We start from the raw sequence: 23614 nt of genomic DNA, 5'->3' as shown, positions 1-23614 counted from the left end.
CATTACTAATTTTCTAAGCAGTTAATACTTTTTAAGGACTCTTATAATTTATTAGCACACTTCATATCTTATAGTTTATGCAGAAATGCCAATTAACCCACACAATGTGCAGTCAAGATAGATGAGGATTAAGTCCCTACAGCCATGGGAATAGCAGACATGCGATGACCTGAAAATTGTATCGTTAGCTCCTTTGCCTGTAATTAACATAAATTCACCAGTAGAGTGCCTTTTCTCTTTTTATTAATCCCTTATCTCCAGTCCTGGATCTCTGTTGCTCAAGCAATTAGGACAGAGAGCTTGTGCTTTCTTGATTCTTTCAGATCTGACTTCAGACTTGCAAGGGCTGCCTGACCAGGCTTGATGAGCTGGGGGGCATGGGGGACGGGATAGGACCATCCTGCATAAGTGCAATAAATTTCCAGTTATGCAGAAAATGCCAAGGCACGTAACCAACCAGCTCTCCGGCTCATATTTCTTGTGCATTGGTTTTCATTGCACATTTCTGAACATGAATTATGTCTCCTCTTCTTAGCGTCACCCCTTCCACACTTTGTTTTGCTCTTTGCTGCCTGCTGGCCCACAAGTACAAGATGCAGTGCAGGACTATGGAGAACACCCTGTTGTGTGTGGAGCAGGAGCTGAGAAGGAAGGGCTCGTGGCCTTGTCTGCAGTAACAGAGACATGGCTCAGGATAGGATGACCAAAATATTTTAACGGGGAACAGAAGTGATTGCTTCATTGCTGCCCCCCTTGTTTCCAGAGGCACGTAAGTGAAAGTAAGAATCTACTTGTTCTGACTCCACTTGCTGTTGATTAGCATAAATTTCCAGGCACCTTTTGCTTTTGGTATGTATTCCAGGGCCACACAGCTGTCACTGGAGCCAGGCAAACGAGCAGAGCTGCAGATGCATGTGGTTAGCTGACTAGGAGGATATTTGAAACTGCTCAAGCCCTGCTGGGGTTACCAGCGTTACCATGCAGCTCAATGCTATCAGGGAGAAAGGGGTGTTTAATGGAGGCTTTGAGAGACTTCAGAGCCAGCGTTAGGTGGCTGTGGCAAATGCTGTGAGTAATGCAGGATTCAGGTTAGTGAAGAAGCTCATTACAATGGGGTTTTTTTCTCTGTCAAATTACTTAATGTTTAGTCTCAAAATAAAGAGGAAGGTAGAACTTTGTGTGTCCTTGAAAACAAAAAAATGCAGTATACTATTTCTGGTATTTTTAAAAGTGTAAAAACTAAGGTTAAGGGAGGCAGTAGGGCTTCACTGAGGTAACATGAAAACTTCAAAAGTAATAGGATGCTTATGCTGCTGCTCAGAGTTGCAGGAAGACTAAGCTGGGTTTGGCTTGGAAATCTTGCCCTACCAGCTGAGATATTTACAATGCTATGCTCCCTTGTGCACCTCTTTGAATGTAGCCCATTTGTTAAGCAGGAGGCATCTTAAAATTAGTAAAACATTCCCTTGAGTTCTGACATCAAGGAGAGCTAGAAACCTACAGCTAAGTGAAATGATGGAAAAGGCAAGAATCAATGTGCTGGGAAATAAGGCCATGAGTCATGGTGACAAAAGGATCTCTAGGAGTCACCAGCTGACAATGCTATAGCAGGTCTATGGAAGGAAATACATCTAGTGACTTAATGGGCAAAATTGATAGGATTAGAGGGGTGCTGTGAAGCAGTTGATTAGAGTCATCTGTTGAAGAGGGAATGACATTAAAAGTAGAAGGTCATAGGATTTAATGATTAGGCATATTAAGCTTAGAAAAATAGCAAACTCAGAAGTCAAAGCTGCTAGACAGTTGTCTTTGGCACGCTATCAGTTACTACAGCATGTGATTGGCATAGGTATGTAGCTTGTAGTTTGAGCCACGTACGGAGATGTGTTTGTTCTACTTGTAAAACCACCAAAGTATCTTCAAATTATACATACAAAATTTTTTTTAAAGGCTTTTAATATCTAGCCTGGGAAGAAGAATCTTCTCAACATCCATCCTGATAGGTATCATCAGAAACAGACAAGCTGAGAAGAAACCAGAATTTGCTGTTAAAAGATTGCTGGAAAATGCTATGGTACTCGCCTGAAACTTTATCGTTTATGCAATGACAGGGGAATAATTAACTGCTAATCTAAGGTGGATCTTGTTTCTGATTACAGTACTTCCATACAGGTAACATAGACATAACTGAGTCTATGTAGTCTTGGCATGAAGAGAGAGGTGGAGGTGGGAGCAGATTGGTTTCGGTCTCTCCAGCAACCTTTGGGTCCCAGTTTCTATTAACATAGGAGTTCCCTGTCATGATGTTGTGTCTCCAACCCAATGTTATGGCATGGCCAGCCTGAGAAGGGGTAACCGGTAGTCAGTCTACTAGCAAATCTCACTCATGACTGATGGTTAAGTAAGATACTTTTCTGTTGTTTTGAGCTACTGGATTGGAAAATACCATATGGAGTGGCCCTTAAGACAAGTGCTGTGGACAAGACACTGATCTCTACTCCTGCCAGGGAGACCATCCTTAAATCACCCACTGCCAGGTGCAGTTCCCTTCATAGCTGCTTCACCTGATCCCTGAGGCAGTCAGAGGTGCCATCAGAGCTCAGACTTCCAGGACTACTGCTTCCTGTTCCTCTGAAGTCAGCGGCTACAGTTCTGCTGCTGGTAGCCTTTCTGATAGCCCTTTCTGTCACTCTTTTTCCTCTTACCTGAGCCTTTTGCAGAATAAGCAGTAAGTGCTGAGGCAGATGAAGAATGAAAGATGTGGGGGTTTTTAAAACACAAATCCATTTATCTCCTTGGCAATATTCATTCCTTATGACTGGTACTTTTTTCCATCCTAAAGCTGAAAATCTGGCAGTGTTGTTCCAAATCCAATTGGTACTGTTAATCCTTGCTAGTGCTTGTATTTGTCTTCCTCCATGCTGTGTTTTACTAGATGACTAAACATGCCGAGAATGTTATGGTAAACATGCCGACTATCTTCAATATTTGTGGGTAAGTGATTTTTAAAGCATATTTTAGCACCCTCCTAATTCCTATTTGAAACAGCCCCTGCCTATACATTCTTTGCTAGTTTCTCTCAGTTCCTAGGCGGAGTTTGTAATCAAATCAGCATGAAACCAAACAGAACATCATAATTCTGTGAGTGCACTAATAAACAACCACATTAACCATCTCAACTAATACTGCAGTAAAAATATACACATTTTCACAGCTTAAATGTAGTGAACATTGAGTTTGAATAAGAAGTGAGTGGAAAAATGACCACATACACAGGAAAGGACAGAAGAGAGGCAGTCAAGTGAGGAAAAAAATGGCTTAGAGCACAGTAAAAAGTCTGCAAAAGGAAAGCATTAAAAAACTGTTGATGCAGAAAGTCAAAGAATTAAACAACAATTAGGGATTTAAATACCTAATTAAAATTATCTTGTTACAAAAGAACACCTGCAAAACATTGACTACTGTGTCTTTTTACAGTTATTGATTGGTAGAAGACAAAAAAAGGAGAAAATTGCTACTGCCAACTGCAGTTAAAAGGGGTTGACAAATTGACACCAAGTGCTCCCTCACATGGTGACTATCCACACTGTTATTAACTCAGCCCATCCTTGCAGATGCTTGTACTTTGTTCAGCGCTCAGTGTTATGATTCTTAATTCCTCCTCGGTTTGTTCTATGTCATGTAATGGATTTGGTGAAACACAAGTCAACACAATAAACTAAATTTACTAAAGGGAAAGCAGTAAACTATTTTCCTAACTTTAATTTTAAAAGTCATTAAAACTTAAGTGTATAGATGCTGACCACTTCTAATATTGACAAAATGTTAGTATTTATGAAGGGGAGTTTTTCTACTTTTTATAATACTACAGGGCCTGAGTCAATATACTGTAGAGTGTAAAACCTTACAAGATGTGTGTTAAAGGTTTAATCCCAAGACTTTGTTTGGACTCCCTCTGCTTTCAGACTGACTTATAAAATATTACTAGTAAAATAAATACATCAAGCATGCTATTATGGCACAAGGAAAGTCTTACATACATATTGCAGCAAGCAGAAGGTTATAGCCGTTGTATCGTGACTTCACCTGCTGACTGACTTCAAATGGGATCTAAACACCCAGGTAGCAGAAAGTACAACATATGACCCAAAATAACATACCGGGGAGTGTTTATTTTGCCTTAAAGTGGAAATTCAAACTAGAAACTACACAACATTTTCATACACACAGGGGACAATGTGTTTTAAAGAAGTGGCATTTATTTAAAGACAGGCAAATTGGAGGGTGGGGTTGTATTTTGACATGCAATGCAGCTGTGTGTGTCTGCTTAACCACAGTTCCTCTGAAGAGTTTTTGTGTGTTTGAAATTGTGCAGCTACAGCATGCTACCTGCCTTTCCCTATTGTTTCCTGAAAAAGCTTGTTATAGTGCTGCTTTGGTGCAGGAAAATTTCACTCCATAATTGAGGCAGTGGGGTATAACCCATTCCAGCTCTATTCCCCATTCCTAAGGGCTGCAGCTTTTCTTCTGGTCTGAACCACAGCTGTGAGATTTCATGAGGACCAGAAACTGAGCTCCAAAGAAAAAGACTGAAGAACTAGAACTTGTTGTGGCGAGACCAGAGAGCACTGGCCTCATCCAAGTGATTTGGATTCAGCTGGAATCATGTCAGAGCATTTTTCTCCACCCCCTGTCTGCCCCTGAGGGTGGAACAAAAATATGTTGTACTTGGTGATCAAATCCACTGGAAGGTGCAACAGGATAAAGAAAGATAATCCTTTCCTTACTTTAAACTATGTCCCTTTAACTCCCTTTCCTACTCCCCCCACCAACACTTTGGGCCCCAGCCAGCTGGATCATCATCCTCTGTTGATATCCGAAATGCATAGTTAGAAATGAGTGCATTGTGGTTTGCATTATTTCATTTGCTTGTTTCTGTGATGAGTTCTTATTTCTAGAAGCAGCATTTTCTTCCTGAGGTTTAATTACTTGGGGTTTTAGTAAATGAAAACCTCTTTTATTGATAAACAATAGCAAATAATGACAGTGATAAGCATGTTAGTTAAAAGAATATGTTTGACATTAAGTGATACCAATTTTATTTTTCCCATGGAGTATCCTTTCCAAGTAAAAGCCATTGTTTAGACTGAAACTTTTTTTTTTTTTAAAGCCTGCCAATGTTAATTGATATTATTCAGCTACCCTCATTTGCTTGGTTCGGAGTTCTCCTATTTAATTTAGCTGTCTTGATATAGACCTCACCCACCAGGGAAGCTCCCGAGCTTTTGCAGCTGTATTTATTCTGGTCTTTTATGAAGTGGGTTAGCTAACAAAAAGTAGTTTCCAACATACAATTTATGTTTGTAAAGTTCCCAGATTATAGCCTGGCCCCCTTCATTGTGCAGAAGGCTTCCTCAGCACTGCAACAAAAGCCTAGTGTTTTTTTCTTATCTCAACACTGTATGCTTTTAGGAACTCTGGCTTCTAGGTCAAGAGAGACAAAGGCCTTACAGGTTTGGAATCTTTTCTAAAAAAAAAAAAAAAATTATCTTAATGCTACATATATGTGTAGAATACAATTAGTTATGCTAAAAACATATTTCTAATAACCACTTTTAATCCTGTTTGGTAGAATGCTTATATAGTTAGATCATGGTATGCAGATTATAAGCTTAGAGCTGTATGTCTTTGCAAGTACTTCTTGTGGGGTTCACTGAGTTCACTTACAAATTTTACAGTCTTCTGTGCCATTCCCTGAGGATGTCTGTCTGTGATGCAGCAGCTTTACAAATGGCCTCACTTTACAGAGCAGGAGGAGCATTGATCACACCACAGTTCTCCCCTACACAAGACAGAAGTAAGCAATCAAGGCAAAATTGCCAGGATCTCTTTCTTTCTCTTGGTGTGAAATGTAATGGGGAAAACCCCTCAAAATAATCACCAAGTAATGGAGCCAATTCAACCTTTTCAAGGCTAAGTATTACTTCAGAAAATATAGTCTTTCTTACAAATAAGAAAACTTTTAGTAACAAAGGTCCAGGAAAAATCATTCCTGTTGGTTGATGTTCTCTGCATCTTGTTTATGAATTGATGTTTCGAGCATATAAAAAGCCAGCATAATGCCGGCAAATATGTTTTTGATAAATTAATTCATAGTGAGGTTGCCATAAAACAATTTTAGTGATTCATTTGGAGCCCTGTGAAATATAAAATCCTTGAAAAAACTTCTCTAAGTTTGCCTTGTCCTTCTGGTAAATATCCACCAAAACAGCATTATGGTATTTTTCCTTGAGTCTTTGGAGATATATGACTAGTGTTGAGATGTCATGCAGTATCAGTATGAGTATAGCAGCTTATTTGCTGGGAATTTTTATAGTCTAGTAACAAACTGGCAGTTCAGCTTTTCTGGCTGAGGACCTTCTGTACTCATTTAGTTCCTCAGTATTCAGTTTATACATCAAAGAGTGAGGTAGTAGCTACTGCATGGCTTTTTCAGGCATGTCCAACATTAATTATTCCAATTACCCTAAATTCTGTGAAATTCTGTCCCTTACTGCAAACAAAAGGACAGTGAGGTCAGCTCTGACACTCTGCAAATCACACCTGTCATGTTTGGTAGGTACAGGAGGGATGGTTGAGGTTGTTCCCTCTTTTCCTAGCACAGGTGGGGACAAATTCACCTGGATTCCTCTACATCTCTACTCCCAGATGAGGAGGCTTACCAGTCTACTCCACAAACCAATGTACTCATTCTTACTCTGTGTTTGTATTACATTATTTGTGCAGGCTTCCTGTTTCTGTATAAGGCAAGATTGATGTGTGGGTGAACAAACCCCCTCGTCTCCTCTTCTGGATGATTGGACTGATATTTAGAAATCTTTACACTTTTTAATCAAAAAGACAGTTGCTAAACAAGCCACTATTTATCCCAAAAGGGACTGTGGATGAGAATAAATTGAAGGAATGATAAATCCCTGGATAGATTTTGCTGCTGTGTCCATGTTACTTTGCCTGGGCTGACCAGCTGACTCGGCAGGGCAGGTGGCAGCTTTGGGTGTCAAGAGGGAGACAAAGGCTCTGGAGAATACAAATGGGCTGCAGGCACTAATTTGAATAAGAGTGTAGCCCACTAGGAAAGGTAAAATGATGACACTGGCCAAAGATTAAAGATAACATTTAAATCAAGGTATTTAAATGTTTTATATAATAATAAAGTACCTATGTACACGATCTGGCAGACAAAGTATGTTGGTGCTTTTTGTTTTCATAGAGGAATAAAAGCAATCCCCTTTTCATAACTGGGGTGAAGAAGATCATCTTATTTTTCTGTTGGTTAGTTATCCAGCATCAAGTTGCGAAAGAGAGAACACGCACTGGGGCAGAAACAAAGCTGGGAAAGCTTGAAGTGTGTTCTCTGGTTTTGCCTCTCCACAACTCCAGAGAAACAGAGTATTGTATTTCCAATTCAGAAAATGCTTAAAGGCATACCTAACTAATTTACTGTGTCAGTGCCCATAATAGCTATGCTCTGTAACAGAGGAAGGAGAAAAGATGGTGTGTCAGCTTCCTTTTGCAGAGTTATGACTGTATTTACAGGACGCGGGGAGTTATGTTCACTACAGAGCATAAGCAGTGCTAGAGTTACCCCAGCAGGGACTGTGGCCCATTTTGTTATCAGTTCAGTTTTCTGGTACCTTTTCCACTTAACCGATTTAAGTGCAATAACACACAACCTATAATCTTGAGAGCCTTGACACTGTCAGTATAGCTATAGGGAATCTTTAATTACTATTTAGAGCTTTAAAGATATTCTTCTATCATACAATTATGATGTGTCTGATTTTACCCAATCCTCTGATTTATATTTTACTTCCAATTCACTTAAAAAGTGAAATAACCTGACTCTTGCAATGTCATTACAAAATTTAAAAAAGGGATTCTTTGGTTTGAAAATGTTAGAATAATCTATTTGATGATTTAGGGAAATGAAAATCCTAATTTGATAAATTCAGTATGAACTCAGCGATAGTTTCAGTCAAGTCAAATGTACAGTTTTGGTGGAAAAAAAAAAAAGATTCTGCTCAGCTCTCCCTGCACAGCTGTGAAGTAAGTACTGCGAAATTTATAAGGAGGATGCTTAAAACTATGTAATAAGAAAACAAAAATCGATTGCCAACAAGTTACCTGTCCTCTAGCTCCTAAGCAAATAATAATTTACATCTATGTGGGGTCTTTAAACCAAATACCAAATAGCATTGCCTTCATTCATGTGTGAACACAAAGTGTTACCAGATGACTAACAGAGGACATCGTGACAATAATATTAAAAGAGCTTTGAAGAAAAAGGTGAGACATCCAGGCGAACGTTCTTCTGGGCAGAATATAATTACCTTGGAAGCTGTCTGAAGATGATTGGTAAATAACTGAGTTTAGTTCTGACGGTAATTTCTGGAGTCCTCAGGACTGTGGTTTGATAGGACAGTGACTAACTCCCAGGCTGCCAGGACTGGAGCACAGCTTGCAGCCATGAGATGGGAGGTACCGATCTTGCAGAAGCTCACACTGGGAATGCAAATGTCCTGTGAACAGTGTGACTGGTCAGTGCTGTAGTAGCTGACTTTTTATGCCAGATTAGCGCGCTCATTACATGGAGGGTCAGGTATTGTCTGTCCCCTCAGCAGCTGACATAAAGCTGGCAGAGACTCCAGATTGCATGTTGATTGTTGAGTCAGGCACAATGATGGAGTTGGTCGGTGCCCAGACTTTATTGAGTGTGGAATCAAGGCCTGGCTACTGAAAGCTTGCAGTCCCCTAGAGCATGTCTGGATGCTGGGGAGACAAGATCCATACAGCTCCACGCTGGCTGATACCCCGAACAGTAAATTTTGACTGCTTGAACATTTGAAAAGTCCCTTTGCTAAGTAAATTATAATGTGACTCTATAGCCCAAACCCGGCCACATGAATAGGCGTGAAGTAGATATTTCTGAAACGCCAGTTGAAGTGTGATGCAGTGTATCCAGTCTGAGATAAAACCAGCACTTTTTCCAGCCACCTGCCTATGCTAAGAGCTGTGCAAAACCTCATTAGAAGTTTTCTTTCAGGATAATTTAGTTAAAATTGGCGCAGAAGAGTCTGAGTACTCTTAACTGTAGTTTGAATAGGGTCTAGTTCAGTTTAGCATAAGCTCAGGTAGTTAAGCAACATTGAAATCAAGTGAACTATGACCGTATCATAATTAGGATGTACACTTTGGCACGCTTTCTTTAAATCTAGAGCAGGAAGCCAAACCTAAGTGAACAATGGAGACAAATTAATCATGGAGACATGTAGAGTGACTCAGGTGATCCCTGCTTCCTCCTCTCCTTCTGACCAGTCCTTGTAGAGCAGTTCTGCTTCAGGTCTTGACTTTAATTGGAGCCCAGCACAAAGCACAAACCCTCCCGAGGCTTGTAAACCTCTCTTTCAGCTAGAGCTACTTGTCCACGTGTCTTTTCGCAACAGCCAAACTAATTACCATTGCGTGTCTTCCCAAGTGACAAAAGTTGCTTGCCTGCCAAGATAAAAAATTTGGAAGGCTGTGAAGTGATATAACCTGGGGACACCCACTGTATTGATGTATTTTAAACACTATTACACAGAGCTCTGCTAGTGATTTGAATTCAGGGTACATCATTTGGTAATTGGGTGAAGTCAGACGGGTGTCTTCAGAATAATACAACCCCGTGCAGGAGTCAGGACTGATTTGACTGGCCCAGCATAGCTTTTGTAAGGAAGACTGGTGCTCTGTTGGTGTGATTTTACTTCTTAGGTGAAATTATTAGAGAAGCTGGCAAAACTAGCAGCACAAGAAACTGGAGGTCCACCCAGCTTCTGGGACCAGCAGGTAGATGGCATATTAGAATAATGACAGCTCAGGGCCATGCCTCACACTGCTGCTTCCCCTGTGCCCGTGGTCCTCCACCCTTCCCAGGAGGGCGCAGAACAGTCATGCAACACCCGGGCAGTTCTTGCCCTTCTGCTAGGTGCATCATTAGTGGCCTAATGATACGGACATACGGAAATGGGACTGGCACCACTGCTTTTACACGGGTCAGCCATAGCCATGTCTTCTGCTCAGGAACAACCTGGTTCAGATTTGGATAACAAAAAGTCTCAGTGGATTGCGTTATTGGCACCTGTACTATCCGGTCCATTAAATAGACTGGCCCAGAGTCTGATCGCAGTTCCTTGCAAGTGAGCCTGGCGCTACTCCAGAATTACAGCAGACTAAATGAGATAAAAAATTTGGCTGGTTCCTTTCAATTCTTCAGCATTCCTTTAAAATCAAGAGGTTTTGCTGCAGCTTTTCCTGTTTCGGTGGAGGAACTCCTCCAGGTGGCCAGCAGTATGGCACAGACACATTGGTACTATACAGGTTACCAAATACACGTTACCAAACTTACTCAAAGCACTTTAAAGGTGCAATACATGCTCCTGTTGGCTGCAGATGGATAAATAAACCATGACAGGTAAATAAAAATAGTGGGCTATTACCCACTGTAAACTAGTAAAGCTGTTTTTGAGACATCTCCCCAGTAGGAAAGATTGCTGTCAATATCCTTCAAGGAAGCCTCCAAGGTTTTGTTATGAGCTTGTAACTTGAGCCACATTTGTAGCATGAATGTAGTGCTTGAAAACTTTAGATGGCATTTTTGTGCTAAACAGCTGAATTTAAACAGCATGCTGCTTTTCTATGCAATTTTTGCAGTACCTGTGGGAACACTGTCCTGATCAACTGATATCTTACGTGTCCCATTACTTAAAGGGACTCTCTTAACTTAGAGTGATGTCTAAATACTGCTCATTTTTATTTTTAATCTTTGCTTCGTGTGTGTGTGTTAATATCTGTGTGGAAGCCTAAACCAGCAAAACCCACTGCCTATTTTAAGCAGTTTAATATTGACAGAAAACAAATTTAAATTTTCAAGAAAACTTTCTGAAATTTCATGTATTAAAACATATCTACACTGGAAAGTATCATGTGGTTTATTCTGATCTGTGAGGAAGTAAGTACTAGCAATCTCCTAATCTGATGTGAAGAGGCTACTGGAAGTCTGTGGCCATGGGGAGAAGTGAGGCTGGTGGGCAAAGGATGTCTTCTGCTGTGTGAAAATGCATTTAATACACTTGTTCTAAGTGTGAAGGAGGAACTTCATTAGACTAAGAACAATAATTTTATTCCTAAAGCTAAGGAATCTTTTATTTTGCACCTGAGATCTAACCTGGCTTCTTGATGCTAAACAAACAAGACATAAATGATGAAGTCCTTCATTGTAGAGTGGCAACTCTGCTGGTTGCTCAAGGTCTTGAATAGCGATGCGCAGTCTGTCAGTCTTCTCTTTTCCTTTTTGGAGTAGAAACAGAAGTTTAGTAACTTTTGGGGAATTTGTGTATATGTGTTTGTTTAGTTATTACTAACTCTTGCATATTACAAAGAGTGCCCAGGCTGGGATTTGGGGCTTTTAAGGAAACAGACTCACTTCTGCTCCTTTACTTTTTTTGGGGAGGGGGCCAAGTTCTAGGACTATCTTGGAATAAGTTGCTTCAGGATATGAGACCACATGTGAAACCATAGTTTTTAAAGTTCTGTTGGACTCACTTTTGTGATATAACAGTTTTAGGAGGCAGAAAAACAAATCCTGGTAATATCTCCCTCCAAAGCACAAGATTCAGGCATCCTCATTCCATAGTCCTGTCTTGGCTACGTCTACATAATTGCTGCTACAATTTGAATTCAATTAAAAGCTTTTAATTGGTCATCCTCCCAAACATTTCAGAAATGTCATTCATTTTCAGATATGCTTAGAGATCTGTCATCCTAACATAATTTTAGTCTGACACAAAAGTCAATTACACTAATTGTTCAGCAGGAATTAACCTCTTATGCATCATCCGATTATTACTGCTGCTAGGTTCACTTTGCAAAGATCTGTTCCTTTCTTATATCTGTACATAAGCAATGCCAAGCACCAGCACCTGTGAGCCTTAGGGAGCTGAGGTACTGACTGGGAAAGAACTACTTAATTGTATTGGAAACAGACATAAATATTCAATATACTTCTAAACTGATTGGAATATTGAAATATGCTGCAAAAAAGATGGGTCACCTTCAGGTGCAGAATAATGATACCAATTTTCTGATTAAAATTAACTTTGCCTTAAACAATTATCGTTAATGAAGCAAATGGTTATCTGTATATTAGCAGTTATTAAAGTGGTATCTAAAGAGCTTTTCATCAATAGATTTCAAATTTATGCTTCTGAGGTCATTCTGAGGACGCACACTCATGTCTCCGTTTAAGACTGGCTTATGCAAGTCCATTCAGAAAATGGAGTGATCTGGATGATTGTAACTGAAGAGAGGCATATGTCTGCGTGCAGGAGCCAGCTCAGGTGTTTATGAGACAGTGCTGGAAGATGAACTCCCAGGGGAAGTTCTAGGAGGGTTCTAGGTCAGAGGGGTGAAATCTGGCTGTGAGAACAAGGCAGAAAGGTTGGAATGAAGAAGGGAGGTATTAGCCATTTTGGCACTGGCTAAAAAGGTCGTGCTGATTTGAGCAAAGAAATGTTTTCTTCTGCACAGAAAATCATTTGTAAGTGAAGAAGGCTGCATTAGAGGTGTGCAATTCCCATGGTCAGTTTTCCCTCTGAGCTGAAATCACAGCAAAGCCCTGGGTTTTGACAGATAGCTCATGTCAGACTCATAGTAGGATCCCGAGATGATTACGCACAGGGCTGGAACCAGTGGGGAGCTGAGGGCTCAGATGGACACAGGCAGTGAGCACCGTGCTAACTGCAGTGAAGGAAGAGGTGGGGGCAGGCAGATCTGGCAGTGGTGCTAGAGCCCACACTTTTTTCAGACACTTTGAAGGACTAGGTGTCCATGGAGCAGCCTCCAGCTACCAGCTCTTTAGTCTCTCCCCAGGAAGCAACCACAAGAACTGAATCTGAGTATTTGCAGACACTTAGGATGTTGGCTCAGCAATAAAACAAATATCCAGTGGCAGGTTCACCCACATGGCTCCTCAGCCGTCCTGCCAAAGCATTCTCTGAAACTTCCCTGAAACAACCTAGATGGAAATTCTCTCCATATACAGAAATGGCTTGTTTTGTTTAGGTATAGTGTTTTTCACAGCATCAGGGTCATGCATTTAACTTATAAGTTTCTTCAGCACAGACGTGAGGAGCTGTGCAATTAGTTTTTCAGGAAGGGCAAGTAGAGTCAGTGGGGGAAAAGAGCAAGCTAGCAGAAAATCTAAAGGCAGGATGATAAAACTCTGGAGTATGCCATGTGCAGAACTCAGCGTCTCTTAGTATTCAGTAGCCGATACAGGGGAGAAAACTGAGGCCACCTAAAATAACATGAGGCAGGGCAGGCAAAATAGTGATGTTACAGCAGCGGTATACCCACTACTTAAAAATAATTTTGTGTGTGTGCTCGGACCACCGTGCGTATAGTCCAGCGGCTACAGTTACGCTAAAGCCTTTGCTGTAAAGTCTGGTGGAGACAATTACAGTTTTCCTCTTGCTGCTTGCCTCTAGCGGGACCGTGCAGCGAGACAAGGAACTGAAAATAAAAACCTACATAAACACAAGAAGATTTTCTTTAGCTGCGGTGCAAAGCCACGGTCCTAACCTCAGTTTTGTCGCGGACGAGAGGTGTGCTCTCAGACGCTTTTCGTGCCTCGTTTACGCCCGTTTGCTGTACATGCGTACGGGGTCAAGTCATTAAACCTTTCGGAGGGCCCTCTCGCCCAGGACAGTCCCGCTCCCATTTATAACGCCTCAGCAGGAGAGGGCAGAGAGCAGCGCTCCTGGCAGGGGTCACTCGCGCGGGGACCAGCCGGAGGCAGCCCACACCGGTCCGTGTGGCGGTGCAGAGTTCAGGAAAGGAGGGCTTTTTGGTCGCTGCCATCTGCCCGTTTCAGTCGGGCGACAGCCTTCCCAGGCTCGCCGGGAGCCCGGCAGTACCGCGTAGCGGGTCGGCCCGGCCCGGCCCGGCCCGGCTGGGCGCCGGGAGGGAAGGAGGGCCGCGGCGGCCGGGCGGGGGGACGAGGCGCGGAGCCGGGTCGCCGCCGGGCCGGCCGGACGCCGAGCCGGCGCTGAAGCGGCAGCCTCGGCCGCGGTGAGTGGCCCCAGGACGGGGTCCCCGCTCGCTCGGGCCGCGTAGTTTCTGGTCCAGGGTTTGGTGAGGCTTTTCGGAAGGTGAAGGGGGGCGGGGTAAGGCCGCTCCTGGCCGCCCGGCGGGGCCAGCCCGGTGGCCGCCTGAGGACCTGCACGGCGGGCCCCGGGGCAGCCGAGCGGCGGGGCGCGGGCGGGAGCCAATGGGGGCCGCCGCGGCCGTGTGACAGGCGGGGCGGCCGCTGCCCCCGCCGGGCGGCCGGGGCGGGGAGCCGGCACAGAGCGCCGCGCCGCTCGGCAGCATCATCCGCGGCTGTGGGGCTGACACACGCCTCCATCCTCCTCTCCTCCGGCAGCCGCTCGCACACGCCTCGCCGCGGCGAGGGAGGCCGGCGGGCGGAGCGGAGCGGAGCTGAGCGGAACGGAACGGGGGGCGCCGCGGCAGACAAAGCAAAGATGGCAGGGATCCTCGCCTGGTTCTGGAACGAGCGGTTCTGGCTGCCGCACAACGTCACCTGGGCGGACCTGCAGAGCACGGAGGAAGCCGCCTTCCCGCAGGCGGAGGACCTCTACCTCGCCTTCCCCCTGGCCTTCTGCATCTTCATGATCCGGCTGCTCTTCGAAAGGTAACGCCGCGCCGCCCCGGGCTCGGCGGGGCTGGGCGGGCCGCGCGGCTTGCGACGCCCGCTCGCTGAGGGGCAGCCGGGAAACCTCGGCGGCCCGGCCGGCCTCCTCCGCCGGCGCTTCTCTCGCGGCCTTGCCGGGCTCTCACCTCGCTTTTCCCTCGCCCCTCGGTCGGTCACGTAGCGGGCCCGACGCAGGGAGGTGGAGGGGCTTCGGGGGGCAGCCGGCGCTCCTCTCCCGCTGCCCGCAGCGCGGCCCGGCGCGGGCGCTAGGAGGCGAGGTCTCCCCGGCAATGGGCGCAGCCCTCCCTCCACCTGCGGCGGCCCGCGGCGCCCTGCCCCGGCGCCGGTGGCGCGGGGGAGAAGGGCCCTGGGGCACCTGTGCCGGCCGGGGCCTGCCCGCCCGCTCGCCGGCCGCGACCCATGGGCTGCGGCGGGGTCGTGGCCGCCCCCCTCGGGGAAGCCCCGCAAGAAGCGCTGTGGGGACGGGCCGCCCGGCTGGAGAGATCGCCCGTGCCCGTGCCCCCGCCGCAGGGCCGCCCTCCGGAGAGTAAACCGGGGCGAAGCCCGCGCTGCCCTCCCTCTGCGGGGCCGCGGGGCAGGACTCGGCCTGGCTCCCGCCGGCGGCGCGAGGCGCTGGCGCTGCGCGGCTGAGGAGGCGGCGGCCGTTAGGGCCGGGCGTCGGGTCGGCGTGGGGGGCTGATGGTGGGCACCGGCCTGAGGGGAAGGCGCTGTCGTGCGGCTGAGCAGAGTTTTGCTCGGCCGGCGTGTGTGGTAGCGGCGCGACCGGTCCGTGCCTCGCGTCGGAAACCCTCCCCAGGCGCTGCCAGGAGGTAGGATCTCGGGGTCTGGAGAAGCGCTCCAGGCGCTGTTCGTTGCCGAGCCAAACTCGCCGTTCTTTGAGATTGCCGAATTCGCCACGTACAGATAGGTACATATGTGTATTTAAACACAAGACGTCAAACTAGTGATTGGTCAGCGATGACTATTTATTTATTGTCTGTGAGCGTTTCCTGACGGGTGTCGTTTAACAGAGGCCGCCCGTCATGGGGAGGCAGCTGAAGCGAAGTGGGTTGCTCGCTTGCGCACGCTTCTGTGCTGCCTGACAAAGGTGGTGTTCCCTCCATCTGCAGAGAACAAAAGAATGATTCCCTATGCCAACACCTACGCGTTTTCAGTGCTGTCTTCCTAGGCAATGCTATTAGGGTAGTCGAGGAAGATAAAGGAAGACCAGTAGTTACCACACACCAGAGAAAGGCTATAAAGATGCTTTAGAAATGATGAAACAGCCGATCTGTCAGGTTAGCACTCCACATCTCCTCAGCATTCCCTCACCCTGGTTAGAATATGGCACCTGGGATGTCGGTTTGTGAAAAAACTTGGCTGTTTTCATGACTCAGTTGAGAGGACCTTATTTGTTTTGAAAAATGAGCTGTCGTGGGCTGTTGTTAACTTCTGTGTTGCTTTACAGGTTTACTGAAAAAGACAGCAAAACTTGTGGTCTGCTTGAAAATCTGAGGTTATCAAAAGTTAATTTAAACACTTACCCTAAGTTAAATACTGCAATATAGTTACAATTTGAGTGCCAAGTATTATTTAGATAATGTCAAATCATTAGTGTTGTGGTTTTTTCTCATTTGCAGTCTGTACAATGTGTACTTTCAAGCGCTGAAAGTGGGTATGTGATGTTGCATCCCTTGCCATCTGAACTGCAATATGTATCGCAGCAGGGCTGTCTTTAGATGGAGGAACAGTTAGTCAGACAATTTCAGCCTAAACGTACAATCATGTTTCTGCTAGTTCTGATGTGGCTGTTGTTAGTGTTATAGAAGCTACTCTGATTATTTAGTAGTTTGTATCCACTTCCTCTGGTTATTTTTCTTCATTCAATTAAAGTAATTTATAATTTTGCAGTACATTATATTTTTAAGTGTTAGTTATACAGATGAGAAAATCAGTATGTTTTCATAATTCTCGTATATTCATTGGGCTACTTTTGAAATTTAGATCTGGAAATGTGTTCTGCTAGCCCGATAGTAGGTGAGAGACCCCCAAAGAGGTTTTATTAACAATTACTTAAGTATCTATTTTTTCCTTTTTAATTTCAAATCAATTGCAAAACTCCACTGTGAGAGTAGGATCAGGCAGTTTTGTGTGGGGTTAATCCACACGGCATGGTACAATTGTGATCTTTCATGTAGGGCATTTTATTAAAGCAGGCTGAGCAAAAGTGACTGGACCCACTTCCACAGATCAAATCATGGGATTGTCTTTGACTTTATTATTGCTCGTTAGTAATGTATTTTGTCAGACCTCTGCTTTGCTTGGGAGCCACAGAAATGTCTCATGCACATAATTAATTGAAGGCTTGCAATTATTTCAATTGATAAAGCTATACAAGATCTAGAAGGGAAAAGAAAGGAATATCTGTTAAACTGATAATTTTTCATTCTTCTGTGTATTAAAACAGCTACATTTTTGCCTTTCAAAACTCAAGTTGTGGATGACTGATGTTGTACGTGCTACATCCTGGAACAAGCTTTTGCAGATGGTAGCAACTGAAGAAAAGAATAAAAATAGGTGCTGTAATACATTAAAAAAAACCAACAACCAGGTTAAACCTGTGGTTGTAGTGCAATATTTGTAACATCAGTTTATTCTCTATTTTGTTTTGTAAAATACATAATACAGGTGCCCTTGTAATTGTTTATACTGGTAGGTAAGCAGCCACAAAGTGTTAAGAACCTGATTAAGTATTTTATATCCATTATTTTCAGACTCCTTCACAGCAGCTGACTGCTAGGCTGCTGAAGCAGTATGGGTTTACTACCCTTGCTATGAAGGGTGACTAACTCCATGGATCTTCACAATAGTAAGAAGTGTGGTTCAGGGGGAGCTGTGATTTGGACTTCATGTGTCTTTGCTTACAAAGTTCTTGATATGTCTGCGGGATAAAACTTGTCATGCTAAGAGTTTAAAGTTGACTTCATTTATGTATATCTTTATATTGTATATACATATATATTTGTATGTACGTATTTGCAGGTGCAATTGAAAAAACGGAACTTGGGAATTTTGTTCTATACATATTCACCTATTATTAACAGTTAATCCTATTGGGATTTTTTTTGTTACTGGTTTGACAAATCAATTAACCAAGTCAAGAAGAGAATCTAGATGCTTCTGAAATATTTTTTCTTTTTTTTTCCTTCCAAATAAAATATTTTTTGTTGATTTTCTTGTCCTGCCATCCCTGACCAGCACTCTTGAATGAAAGGAAAAAAGTAGATTAGAACATTAAGTGTATGCTGAATCGCTTCAGCAGTTGGATCTGATGATGGGTGCTCTTGAAATAAGCTTTGCTCTGAGGTATAATCTCATAAACATGAGATTTAGTGGATCTATCTGCTGAGGCCATCATAGTTATGGATGAGGTGCTAAAATACCTTAACAGCCTTTTCTCTTTTCCCTTCCTTCTCATTCATCTCTTTCTTTAAACACAAAGTACATTTTAGAAAACTATAATAACTAAGTGCAAAGATAGTGTTACCTAGTAATTTGGAAGATGGCAGGAGTTTAGCAATGCAGTGGTAATGTGGGGACATACTTCTTCATAGTATCCATCCATTTTTTGTGACTTTTTTAAAGGCATGTAAGCAATTAAGGATCCCCTCCTGTACTATACAACACCTTCAGCTATAAGGAGATAACATAAGTTCTCAATAATACCAGCGTTTTTCTCCCCGGATCCTTTCCAGTTCTAGTGTGGGCAAGACAGGTTAAAGCTGAATTGAAAATGGTCTTGCTAATGGCAGGGTGTTGTAGTTCTTATTTGATTGGCCTAAAAAGATAAAGAAACATCTGTTATTCTAGGCAAATAAATTTTTTCTTTTATGGAATCACATAGCTCTTCACCCTCTATGCTCAGAAACAGCATCCTTTCCTATCCTCCCAAGCACGTCCTCTGTGAGGGGCCTGTGGTTATATGAAAACAATGTTTGCTCAGCAATCGGTGTGCTTGTTGGACACAAAACAACAGGGTAATACACCTCTGCTTTAGGCACTTCTCTACAAGGGACAAGTTGGCTGAATCCTCCAAAAGAAGTGCTAACTGCACAGATTTCTGATATGGTCCAGCAATCTTCTGAGTCAAGTAATCTGATATTACTGCTTTCTTTACACTTGGCTCATCTACTGAAGTTTCTCATATCTCATCTTTGCATCGTAGTTGCAGTATACTTTATTTCCCTCACCTTGTAAGCAGCAGTTTGGGCTCAGATCTAATGAGATCGCTCCATAAATCTGCAAATTGGGCTTAAAATGCCTTTATTGTTCTCTGGCCTTGATGGGGTGAGGGGTGGCCGCAGTTCTCAGAGGTGAAGCTGATATTCCTCAGTTGATGGAATGGCTCATATGATCAGGGATGGCTTGATTATGTATAGGAATAGCCTTCCAGCTGTGCTGATTTAAACTGAGCCGGCCTCATCATTTACTATCAGTCAGATCAAGATACTCTAGACACTGAGCGTATGGAAATTCATGGCTTTTGTATGACATTTTGCTTTTATAATGATAATTCAGCCTCAAAGGTAACCTCAACTGACTCTCATTTAGTATGACACAGTGGATCAGGGAATTCCTAGTGGATCAGGGTGACATAATACAATGACTGTGTGTGTGCACGTGTGTGTGTGTATATATATATATTTTGCTAACTGTAAAAATTAATTCAGGTGACAATACATTAAAGTCTTGCAAGTGTTTCTGGTATGTGGTGTATACATACAAATTTGATTTTCATAATCCCTAAGATATCTAGTATCGGTGCTTCCTTACAACAATAAGGAGGCTAGACAGGATACAGTAGTTGGAAGAGGCGGTACAAACTTGGTGCATTTCCAGCAGCCCAAAACCTCATCTGGGGATGTTGGGTGGGGCAATGATTGTTATTTCTATCAAAACCTGTTTGTAGGCTGTGATATTTGTAGATTTCTTGCTTAGTTCCTTGTGTGTTAAGCAAAATCTGATTGTTCAAGTATAAGTCATTTGTGTGTAAGTAGTTGCATGTGTTCACTGGCAATAACTTTCTACATTTTTTTCTCTATATTTTTTTATAATTTCTTTTTTTCATAAGATGGCCTCTAATGTCTTTTTTTGCTTGATTACTATTTAATAAATGCTTAATTCAGTTGAAATGGAATAGGACACTGCAATTGGTAACTTCCTATGAAAAGACAAAGGCAATATAAAGAAAATAACCAAAAAAGCAATTTTTTTTAAACTTTAAGCCAATTTCTTTTTAAAATAGTAACAATAGAGCACTAGCAGTAAACAGCTTTAAAATAAATTTCTCTCTTGCTGATTGTAGTATCCATTTCTTTGTGTTTCTTTAGTTATTAATTTTCTGTCATTTATATTTTCCTTTATGTAACCAGTTTTTGTTTTCTAGGGTTGCAGTGTTTGAGCTTCAGTCACTAACACAATTCAATATCTGACAACAAAATGATTGTTTTTACCTGGAGAGCCATTGTCTGTCTTGGCATGGATGGAGCTCTGTCTCACTAGCCCTGACCAATGTGGTGTACACTCACCCACCTTGACAGTGTCTGTGTTGGCTGGTACGCATCTCTGTTCTGTAATGTAGTTGTATGTTCAGACGTAAGCTGAGAGCATTCCTTTAAAAGAAGGTAGAGTAGATAAAATACATACTATTTAAATGTCCTTCATAAAGGACCATTTATAGATGTACATTAGTGCCAATCTTAAAATTGGGAGTTAAATGGGAAATATGTGTTGAGTTCCAGTAGAGAATGCCATTAAAACTGATTTCAAAAATATCCAGGTGACGGAATTATGACAGCCAAACCACAGCTTAGCTGAGGGAAAGGTTTCAGTGACAGGTCACTAGTGGGTACTGGGAGCTTATTACTGGGGCAGAGCTGCCATTAGTGGGGTTTTGTCTGAGTGCAGGTTCCAGTTACTGTTAGAAACTTCTATTTGGTTCCTGCCTGTATTCCTGTAATTGCGCAGTTGGATCCAACTTGCCTTTGGCTCTTTTGGTTGCTCCTACTTCTGCCTCTGATTTACAGGCATTTGCTAAGAATTTGTTCTCAGAAAAGGAAGAGCTTCTGGTATGCTGCCTCTTTCTACACATCTGCAGACCAGTGTCTTATTAGTCCATACAAAGTATTTAGTAAATTAATATTTGGGGAAATCTGTTCCCTTGGCTCTATCTCTGTTATCTGTCAACAGGGTAGAGAGGAAGGGGATGCCTAAGCTGAACAGTGCTTACTTGATCATATTTGTGTTTTGTTAGTTTGTTTCTTTTTTTCCCCAGTTGTTAAATATTCCATGCCTACAGTAGTTTGACAGTTAATTAGTATTTGGGGTTTCTGTGCCTGTCTCAAAGTGGTCTTGGAGTTTTGAAAAGAAAGTTAAAATTACAGCATAAAAGTATGTAGCTTTCATAAGTGATGTAACCTTATATAATATTCAGTAGTATGCTTAAGACTGTAGTTGGCATCTTATGGACAGTCAGATGCATATGATGTGTATCAACAGTTCCTTGGAGGTGTTTATCTAACACCTTGATTGCTCTGTGGTCTCCCACACCAGTGACTCCCTTCACTCATTGAGCACTTACGGGTTTTGGGGGTGCAGGAGGGATGGGCATCCAGGTCAAGGGAAAGGGAGAGAAATGTGTGGATCTCTGATGACTTGAAAGAGGAGGAATCACTGATGTCTTACTTTAAAGCGAGCAAAGTTTCTGACAATCAGATGGGCTGAGAACTTTCATCCTCTGTGAGGAAGTCTTTTTAGCACATGGTCCTTACAGAAGACTAACTCTACACCATCTGGCATCTATCATTCTCACAAGGATGATACCTTTCTGGTTATTCTGAAGTAGTCAAATTGTGGTGTAGGTGGGAAAGCTGGAGTATTTAGCATAGCCAGTTATAATCTTAGAGATGGTTTTCATAATGCCTGTAACACAAAGCTGTAACTACTGTACCAAAAGCAGAGGGTAAACTGTAATGATTTTTCTCCTATGTAGGTAATACCTCTCATAGTCACAAATTCTGCCGTTGGTAAGCTTTCATACTGCTGAGCAATTGAAGCCTCATGTAACTGTTACTGGTATAGCATAATCAAATTTTAACTCTCAAGGTAATTGTCTGTACAGTTACTAAGAATGTCTAAGAGCCGTAAAGAAGCATAACATCCAGTTAGCCATGTTGTGTATTTTAGAATATGTAAGAGATATATATATTTGTATATCGGCTATTAATCCAAGTTACCTTTTGCATGGGGAGGAATAGAATGCTAAAGTTCTCCAGGCTACCTGGTATTAATGAAGTATCTTTCAGGTTCACTAACCTAAACCTCATTTTAATATTATAAATGATGCCCTTTAAAGTTTCGTCTGAAACAATGAAAAGCCTTCTTTGTACTTGCAGGGAACACTAGGATGGTTAAAGCAATATAACTAAATCACTTGTATTTTTTCTCAGTATGAGTGCAGTAAAAGCCTCCTTTTAATAGTATCTTCCCTGTCTTGGTTTCTCCTGTAGGGATGGAGGGGAATATCTATAGTACTATATATATAAAAAAAATAAATCTAGCTGACATAGTCAACACTGGTGCAAAAAAACCAGAGGTTAGAGTCCAGAGGGTGTTCACTGGCATAAAATCTTTGATTCCTGAGGCTGTACGAGTATTTGTGCATGCAGTAGTATTTGTCTATCCTTTGTAACAGGCTAGTTGCTCTATTTTTAACAATAATGGGGTGACCCAGAGGAAAAAGTGGCTTTTATTTATTACAAGTGGTGTCATCACATGCCATCCTCCAAGATAACCTTAATGTTTTTTAGTTCTGTAAGCAGAAGGAGAAGAGGGCTTGATAGAAATGATGCTGAAATCCTCACTTTGGAATTGGGATCTCTTCACTCCCTTTTCACCTCTGTTGCTGACTGAATTCAGTTCTATATGATGTTGTATAGATACCTGAACTTTCACTGGGACTGTCATTTACTATGTCTCTGGGACTCTCATCCTTACTGAGAAGAGAGTGGAAACAGAGGCTACTCTCAGCTTCTACTTTGCTATGATGTTTGGCATCCTGTAGTTATACAGAACTTTAAACTGTGAAAGCTGCTTTTGCACCAATACTGTCTAAGTGGACAAATGGTACGAACGAGCATAACTGCCTAGGCTAGTGAGAGACGCTTTCATGTGGCGGCAGGGAATTGCTTATTTGGAAATAAGTGTGCAAAGTAAAGAGACCCTGCTTACTCAAAAGCAGTTGCTGATCACAAAAGTGAGTAATGTGAAAAGATTAGAATGGTACACTGTAATATCCCTTGTGCTTGCTTTTGCCTGTGTCTGTTGTGACTGTATGATGTATCTGTTGCTGAGAAATACAGTGGTCCACATAGCTGGAGACAAACTGTCTGGTGTGCCATCGTGAAGGGGTCAGTCTGAACAAGATATGTTCCTTAAGAAGTACAGAAGTTAGCCTTGACATGGCAGCTGCTGAAACTTTGTAGGTGGGCAGCATAAACATGGAATGTTAGTCTAAGCCTGCGGGCATTACAGTGTGATAAAGCAGACAAAATTACATCTATGTGAAATGAAAAGTGAGCTGAGAAATTTTGGGGGTGGTGGGTGAACTCAGGTGATGGTGAGCTCCTCTGACACACTTCTCAACCAGGACGAGACCTGCTCAGGTGGGGAGCTTGGAGGGCTCCAGCCTCTCACCAGCTGACTGTCAGGGCTGTGGCTTTCTTGGGCACTGCTGTAGCAGGTGAGACCAGTGAGTCATCAAGACCA

The 23614-nt window shown here is 42.9% G+C and overlaps 1 protein-coding gene across 4 annotated transcripts in view; it reads left to right on the top strand.

Annotated features, from left to right (window-relative positions):
• Window positions 1–14363: 14363 nt before the first annotated feature.
• CERS6 (ceramide synthase 6) overlaps window positions 14364–23614 on the top strand; it is a 132699-nt gene continuing 123448 nt past the window's right edge. For all 4 annotated transcript variants that reach the window (XR_007507438.1, XR_007507440.1, XM_049811802.1 and 1 more), the window contains exon 1: window positions 14364–14788. Coding sequence is in view for 2 of the 4 variants with exons in the window: in XM_049811802.1 (XP_049667759.1) it covers window positions 14619–14788 (170 nt within the window). In the remaining 2 variants the exon portion in view is untranslated. The remainder of the gene's footprint in view (window positions 14789–23614) is intronic.

Source organism: Accipiter gentilis, chromosome 1 (genome assembly GCF_929443795.1).
Source record: "Accipiter gentilis chromosome 1, bAccGen1.1, whole genome shotgun sequence".
Taxonomy (NCBI): Eukaryota; Metazoa; Chordata; class Aves; order Accipitriformes; family Accipitridae; genus Astur; species Astur gentilis.
This window is presented reverse-complemented; position numbering and strand designations above follow the sequence as displayed.